At 42.4% G+C, this 8,231-nt stretch overlaps 2 protein-coding genes across 3 annotated transcripts; one reads left to right on the top strand and one right to left on the bottom strand.

Moving 5' to 3' along the window:
• Positions 1-76: 76 nt before the first annotated feature.
• On the bottom strand, positions 77-3,144 carry LOC118284715. 2 transcript variants are annotated; one of them, XM_035607685.2, is made up of 6 exons: positions 2,755-3,144; positions 2,558-2,672; positions 2,114-2,223; positions 1,711-1,810; positions 1,344-1,462; positions 77-719 (listed from the first exon to the last, which is right to left on the bottom strand). In XM_035607685.2, the coding sequence occupies exons 1-6, from the start codon at positions 2,840-2,842 to the stop codon at positions 610-612; spliced, it is 642 nt and encodes a 213-aa protein (XP_035463578.1). In that variant the 5' UTR covers positions 2,843-3,144; the 3' UTR covers positions 77-609. The 2 variants fall into 2 exon arrangements, with proteins under 2 accessions (XP_035463578.1, XP_035463577.1); XM_035607684.2 differs by having other exon boundaries at positions 2,114-2,226; positions 2,755-3,143.
• A 203-nt stretch (positions 3,145-3,347) lies between these two features.
• On the top strand, positions 3,348-5,538 carry rpl28 (ribosomal protein L28). Its single transcript, XM_035607686.2, has 5 exons — positions 3,348-3,420; positions 3,868-3,955; positions 4,717-4,840; positions 5,165-5,283; positions 5,426-5,538. The coding sequence occupies exons 2-5, from the start codon at positions 3,875-3,877 to the stop codon at positions 5,513-5,515; spliced, it is 414 nt and encodes a 137-aa protein (XP_035463579.1). The 5' UTR covers positions 3,348-3,420; positions 3,868-3,874; the 3' UTR covers positions 5,516-5,538.
• The last annotated feature ends 2,693 nt before the right edge of the window (positions 5,539-8,231 follow it).

The following is an 8,231-nucleotide window of genomic DNA, read 5'->3' as shown; positions in this document are numbered from 1 at the left end:
CAATTTAATTCATTTTCTATGAATGCAAATTTAATGTGAAAGTGTGAACTATCACAATTTTTTTGCAACAGATGAATGAAATCTTCTAAATTACTAATCTGTATTTCTGTTGGCAACAGACATTTCACCAAATTACAAAATCCAAACAAATACATTGTCATCTGTAGTATGGTTGTTGGCAACACTCAGATAAGCACTTACCTTCCTCTCATACAGCAAACAAATTTTAATGTCATGTAGCGAATGATTGGCTCCAAGATGGAGCAATGCTGATCAATTTTTTTTTTCATTTGACATTGGCACTTGTATTCAGTGTTTTATCTCAGAAAGACAATCGCGTATTTACAATGTGAGCACCCGTATTGGAATGTGGCAATATCAACTTCATTTCACCTCAAAAGAGGCTTCACACACTGTTCAGTTATTGACAGTTGGTCCAGTGAAACCCAAACCCTCCACTTCATTGTCAGTGTAAAACAACCACAGCTGCTTATGTAATAGGTAACTTGCGCGACCATGATCTCCTGTAGCGACCAGTCGGCTCCTCCCATGGTTACATTATCCGAGTTCAGCTGAGTCATTCATTCATTTCACTCTGTGTGTAAACGTTCAGTGTCCAGCTTCCAGAGCTGCTTGCGCTTTCTGAACTGCGACCTCCAGCATCGCGTGGTCACTGAGCAGCTGCTGAACACTAGCTGGGTCCATCTCCAGTAGCATCCCTACACACACACACACACACACACAGACAGATCAATGCAATACAAAAGCATTGTTAGAATTATGATATATATATATATATATATATATATATATATATATATATATATATATATATATATATATATATATGTATATGTATATATACACACTGTATATAAACATACACAGAGAGAATACAGAGGCTTTAGCCACACCCCTATAAGCTAAAGCTTTTGGTTAGAGCTGTTCTGAACACTGAACCACCCCTTTGTTATGCTGCTATTGGCCGAGACTCCAGGGGGAACTCCCATCATGCACTGTCTGTGTCTCTCTATCTCTCTCCCCCCATGTATTTATATCACAACCACATGTCACTAAATTTGTGTTCTCTCTCTCTCTCTCTCTCTCTCTGGTAAATCTTAATAAACATTGTTTTTTTTAAATCAAAATCTCTCGCACCATTAAGAACCAGTCTGACAATGCTTAACTTAAATACCCGGGTTACACAACCCTGTGATTTGGCACTATACATATTAAATTTTGCTGAATTTAGTTGAAGTGCCTATATTTATATAGCAAGACAAATCATACATTTCAAAAAATTGCATCTAGGACGATTGATAGTCAACAGAGCACCAGCTCACCTGTTACATCATTTGCACGAAGAGGAACCAGCTCCTCCACCAGGGAGAAGAGCTTCTCTCCCAGTTTATCTGGATCGTCAGCATCTGATGAATCACTGACGTCCGTCTCCTCGTTCCGCCTGAAGGGAAGCAGCAGGGACAATGTGACAAAGAGATGATTCAACAGTAATTCATGTATTAACAGCGGCTCTTGATCTTAAACATTTATTTCGTAGATTTCATTTGCTAAATTATGGATTCATGTCTGGAATGAAAATGTAAGAAAGTTCACTTTTACATGGAAAATGAAACGGATATGAACGTGTGATTATGCAGTTGTATGTATGCAAATATGGGTATGTTCTATGAACGGGAACAAGTCACATACTCCTTTAGTGTCCCCAGAGCAAGGTTCACCTGCTCCTCCAGCAGTTTGGGATCTGAAAGAAGGTTCAAAACAGCCTCTTTGTGCTGCTCAAGAAGCATCCCTGTGGTAGAACAAGAATCATGTTATAATGCCTTGTTATTAATCTGTATGTAAGTTATAACAGGCTAGGAGCTTTATGAGGCTGTACTTTGGCACAGTGGTCCTAATGCTAGCTAAACACGGAATAGAGGCGGGTGGTTTTGCTGGTATTTGATCAGGATTTATGTTAAGATATTTCAGTCTGAACCAAAGTGGTGACCGACCACTGCCTTTGTTAAAAATTACTGATTTGCCGTTTCATGACTGAGCGGTGTTTTATTCCATAATATTCATTGTTTGTTGAGTCAGAGGACGGGCTCCTCACCTGTGATTTTCTGTGAGTGGCCAGTGTTGTAGACGTCCACCAGCTCAAACAACTGCTCCCCGAGCGAGTCTGAGGACACAGACACATCATCCTCATCCTTACGAGATATCCTGCTGCAAAGAGGTGAGAATACACCATTGACACGGAAATAAATTCCAGGGTGTGCCATTTTTTTAAAGAATCAGTCATACACATATACTATTCACATGTATTAATTGTTCCTTAATCCCAAAATAAGACTTTCACCCATACTTAATGCATCTAACATCCATGAAGGTGGAGACACATCCTCTGACAGCCTGATGGTACAATAGTCTGTGCTTTCTGCATCAAAAGACCTCCCCCTTCCCCTCAGACATGCAGACTCCTGAGGACCCACATCAGCATGTTCAGGATGATGGGGGAAGCAGATCAGGCATTGGTACCTTCTGCCCGTTCCCTTACCTTGGCTCCCGTGCCAGCTGCAGTGCTCGGAGGGCTTTCTCCACAGCTGCAGTCAGCATGGCCTCGTCCTGCAGCATCTGACTCAGCACAGGACCTGGCAGCTCCAGCAACATACCTGATGAAAACACACATACAGGCTTGGGAAACTTTGTCTTTTAGGTGATATTTTCTGCTGTTGGTTCACAGTGTCAGCTCACCTGTGAGTTTCCCAGCAGTCTCTCTGTGTTCGAGGTGAATCCGAGAGTACAGCTTCTCGCCAAGCGTCTCCAGATCTTCTTCGTCCATCACACTAAGATGCTGCCCTCAACCTGGCATGTGGCTTTAAAACGAGCCGCTTTCCAGGTGATTTTCACCCTCAGTAACTTTGCAGCGTTCACATGTTCCAGCATTCATCCACAAAATCGACGCCGCAAACGGCAGATGTTAAATTAAACGGTCGTCTTGTTAACTGAGGACGTTTTGGACATGGATTCGAGATACAAATCTAGAATAAGTCTCTTGTGTGTGGGATTAGAACAGCTGATGTTTGGGGTCTGCTGTATGTTTGACGGCTTCCTGTAAACACCAGGCGCACAGTGACGACGTCAGGATTTTTGCCGTGATCGGCGAGGACGTGTTCCTCCGCTGGACTTGAGGATAACTAGTACTCCAGAGAATGACACAAAAAATAGTATATCTTCATAACACGTCAAAACTCTGGTAGAAAAATTATTAATATCCAATAAATAGGTTTGATATTATGAAAATGTGGGTTCTAATATTAGTACTTAATAAATAAAAGTGTCTCTAGTTGCGCAAGGATCTCAGATAGAGCTTCCGTAAAGCGGTTTCCGGTCTCTCCGGTCCTTTTCCTCCGCTAAAAGGTAACGTGGTCGCTCCTGCCGCTAACAGCCGATCATTTAAGTCGGTTTGTCTGATATTTCCAGCTCTATTTAGCCTCTTAAACCCCAAAGTTATTGTTGCGTTGTTTATTATACAGTCAATGTTGAAGTAAATGCCCATTTGCAGTGTTGGAAATGAACATAAAATGTACCGAGCGCGTCGCCCCGGCTAGGCCGCGTCGTGCTTAGCTGTGGAGCTAACGCTCGAGAGCTGTACCCAAATGAAACAACAGCTTGGCGCTTTGTACATTTAAGAGCAAAACTGTCTATATTGTTTATATCTGTTTGTTTGTTTGTTTTTATATCACATGTGGTAAACTTTAAAGTAAACGTGTAGCCAGGCGAACACGCGTAGGACTAGTTCACGTTGAGCGCCGATCGCAAGCTGCCAGGTGTCATTTCACTAACTCACGGTCCTGTTGTGTCCAGGTTCACCATGTCGGCCCATTTGCAGTGGATGGTCATCAGGAACTGCTCCAGCTTCCTCATCAAGAGGAACGGACAGACCTACAGCACTGTGAGTGACCGAAGAGAGGAGGACACATGTCCCATCAGTGTGCTACAACTGCACCAACCAGTTGTCTTCTGAGTGGGGCTGCGTCAAACCATTCGTTTTCCACTGTCGATCAATCTGCATTTGTCATTTTCGTGATAAATCGTTTAGTATTTTAATTGTCCACAAATAAGGAGTGATGCTCACCCGTGTCTCTCAAGTGTGATGGCTTTAAATCTCACTTGCTCTGACCAACAATACAAAATGTGAACGTTTTCAGATTCCAATTTTATAAAATGGAGAAAAGTTGAAAACATTTACGAGGTTGAAAACTGCAAAGACCAGTCAGTATTTCCTTGAAAATAACTTGAGTAATGATCTGTATTTTTCTGATGATCAACTAATACATTGAACCGTTGCAGCGCTACTGTTGATTGTCAGTTTACTCTTGTCCAGTAAGGCAACGATCAAAGTTAATGGAGATCACAACTGCATCTTGAGGAGTTTATGTTAAATAACGAAACAGTCAGTTGAAGTCGACACTGTACAATTTCTTACTCTATGGGGATTTCTTGCATACGGATAATAAAATACATGCATTAAGTAAGTAATCTGATGGTTTAATGGTTTGTACTGTGCAATTGGGAGCCAACAGAGTAGATGTAGCATGGTATAACTGTTCTGAACAGCACTGATCTTGATTTTGAAATAGATATGTGATCGTCAGCTGTGATGGTACAAGCTGCTCAGTGTTCTGATCAGACTTTGATCCGTTGGTGTGACAGGAGCCCAACAACCTGAAGTCCAAGAACTCTTTCCGCTTCAATGGTTTGGTGCACAAGAAGACGGTCGGTGTGCAGCCAGCGGCCGACGGCAAGGGTGTCGTCGTGGTGCTGAAGAAGCGTGCAGGTAAATGCTTAGTGAAAGCTTGTAAAAGAAGGGACTACCCTTACTGGATGTTCACGAGTGATGTTTTAATCATTTGAAAGAATACACCATGTAAATGTTAGTTTTTTTTTTAAATCCTGGTTTTCTTGAAGCGCACTGGTTTCTTCCAAATGTTTGAAAGTAGAAAGCCAAATATCACATTGACATTTTCAAGGTGCGGTCACAAGCATGAACTTAAATGACAGGCAGACATCATGTGTGTAACCTCAGTGTGTAACATACCTTGTTTTTGGATCATTACTCCTCGTGACATCACATTTGAATACCCGTTCTCTTGTTGCACAGGCCAACACAAACCCGCCGGTTCTTACGAGAAGATCACCATCAACAAGAACTCCCGTGCCACCCTCAACAGCCTGAGGCACATCATTCGCAAGAACAAGTACAGGAAGGACCTGCGCATGGTGAGATTTCTTTAGTTTAGTTGCAGTATGTGAAACGTAGTCCCCACGTTGGTTTGTGTGGTGGTTCAAGCTCGTTCTCTATTTGAAGTTTGTATTTCAAAGCCTTCATCAGAATAACTTTGGTGTGAATGTATTTCCCCAGGCTGCCCTGCGTCGTGCCAGTGCCATTCTGAAGAGCCAGAAGCCTGTTGTGGTCAAGAAGAAGCGTACCAGGGCTGCCAAGACGGCATAAACGAATAAACATGATAAATAAATAATTTTTTTTTTGTTTGGAAAAAACACCACATTGTCCAGAGCCTTTATTTGCCCCATCCTGGTTAAATTTGAGAATTCTGTGTGGATAAAGTTATAAATAATTATTAACCGCAAGATTTTCAAGCAATTCTTATTTTGGATCATGTAAATGAGCAAAACCAGGCAAAGTCTGCTTAATGAATGATTGAGTCAGATTGAGTCCTATGTTTTTTTAAGACGAGTAAAAATCAGCTCATTTATTAAGGAAGTAAGAGTAACGGTGCAGTACCCACAGGGGTTTTCATAAATGTAAACATAATGACTTGCAAACACATTCAATCCCCTGACCTGATGTCCCTGTGATGATGAACATGTGCCGCATGGGATGGGAATGAGTTGCGACTAATTAAAAAGCAGCAGGGTTTCTGTCTTCACCTTCAGTGTGGCTGATGCTTCCCCTTTCTATCCATATTATCTCACTGCATTTTACATACATTTAAAAAAAAAAAACAAACAACCAGTTCTTAAGTGTCCACAGCTTTAGTTTTAAAGCATATCATTGTCATTTGAAATAGATCATATTAAAGCATGCTGAGGCCTCTCGCTGATGTCACTGTGCCCACTGATGTGGAAGCATTGGATAGATTTTAAGGCAAAGCCCACTGGCAGCTTTCCACTCGTGGCTTTGGAAAGACAGAACAAATCACTTTCACCTCCCCTGGAGTTTAATCTGTACAGTATCCTGCAGCAGTCCGTTCTGCAGTGTAGCACATCCCTTTCACATGGGATTCAGAGGATCCTGAAGACGACATGATGGAGTGAAGACGAGAGAGAGGCTGTGTGCTGCGCTCGCTATGAGAAGACTAAGGCCCGTGCTTTTCTTCATGCCGCTCGCTCTGCTTGTCCTGGACGGTCGGAGCTTTGAACTGCAGGACACGATCCATGAACTGATAGAGGAGAACATCCACCTCCATGATCAGCTTGAGAACCTCACCCAGGCCCTCAGGGAACTCAAACGGATGCTCTGGCATCAACCGAATGGTACTTTTTAAAATACATTTATATGTAAAACAGTGAGCAGGAAATGGGAATAGGGGTTAATAGGAAACTCATAGTAGAGTGAAGTTTTTGTTTTCTGGTACAACATAATACCCAAAAAGAAACGGCAGTATTCAGTAGTATTCATAGAAATATTTCCGATTATTGTTCATTGGATTTAACGCTTTCATTAAATCTACAACTGAGGGGTCAGCAAAATAATTCAACAAGCAATTACTGCGTCTGTGTGTGTAATCCAGGTTCACTTATTCTTTTAAATGTTAGCAGCTCATTCTTCTTCTGCTGTATGGAAATGTTGGTATTGAGTATTCTTTGGGGAGTTCTGTTCGGGTACAATCGCCACATTGAATATTCGAAAAATAACTTTTTTATAGATTTTTTAATCCCTTCATTTTTCATTTGTTATTTCTTGCTTTTTTAAAAAGTTTTTCATTCACTGACTCTTGTGTGTTCTGCCCTGCTTTTCACTGCACATTACGCATGTCCATATGATAAATACAACTTTTGAAGCAAATAGAAATAAACTTTTACTGCAGAGTAAAGACGCAGGATGTATAATAAATGCCCTCGAGTGCATTACGTGGGCACTTATTCAAATTCATATGGGCTTAAAGTCTTTGTTCCCCAAGGTCAAAACTGTTGTTTTTTTTTGTTTTTCCTTGTAGGAATTTCCCTTTCTTTCATTTCCTGTTGGTGTCCCGTCTGTTTTCTCTTAATCCTTCCCCTGCTGCTTTTTATTGGTCCTCGCTCTCTCAAAAAAATACTCAGCAGTAACTAACTAAGCTGCCTCTTCTCCGTTGTTTGACCCCTCCCCAAGTTCTGAATTATCTATGCATGATTTTGGTCATTTATTGTTTTCATGCTTTAGTCTGCATTGTGACAGAAGGATGATAACGTTGCTTTGTCCGTGTGTTTCTAATAAAGACCCAGATCATCACGAACACCACGAGCACCACGGGGAGGACGTTCAGCGTCTGTGGGACGAATGGTCAGAACACGGTGTGTACTGCTGCCTCGCTTTGAAACAGCTTGCGAACTCTGACCACCAGTTGTGAAAATCAGATCAACAGCATTGAGTGGGCAAAGTTGTGGCAGAGGCCATACCATTAGTTGGCATTGATTGCATGGCCACGTAGGCTTTGCAGTTGGACTCAACGGGTCATGTCAGCACCAGAGGGATAATGAAATGATTTGTTAATCAGCTCGGCCCCAGATGAGCCCTGCAGCAGCACCGTTGTCCGTTGCCAATTGGAAAATAAAGAAGTAGAAGTCCCGCACAAGCTGATGCGACGGTGTGTTTCTCCCTTTTCCTGGCAGGCATCAGCGCAGAGACCCATCTCCTGTTGGAACATGTCTTTTGCGGACACGAGCTGCACGGCTCGGCTGCTCCCTCCCTCCGTGAAGAAACGGCCCTCCTGCTGCTGACGTTACCCTGCCTCGCCCTGCTGCTCGTGAGCTGCGTGTAGGCCCCATGAGCCTGGGGTCCACTGAGGGTCTACAGACAACTTTTTCTTGTTAGTATATCTCATGGCCTTTGTGGATAAGCTCAAACTACCCTGTGTAATTCACCACGGCAGAAGGATGTTACAGAGATTAGCACTGACCGCAGGCCCAGCCTGTGCAGAGTGATTATTGAGCCTGGCTGGATTGGATGA

The sequence above is a fragment of the Scophthalmus maximus genome, chromosome 20 (genome assembly GCF_022379125.1).
Source record: "Scophthalmus maximus strain ysfricsl-2021 chromosome 20, ASM2237912v1, whole genome shotgun sequence".
NCBI lineage: Eukaryota > Metazoa > Chordata > Actinopteri > Pleuronectiformes > Scophthalmidae > Scophthalmus > Scophthalmus maximus.
This window is presented reverse-complemented; position numbering and strand designations above follow the sequence as displayed.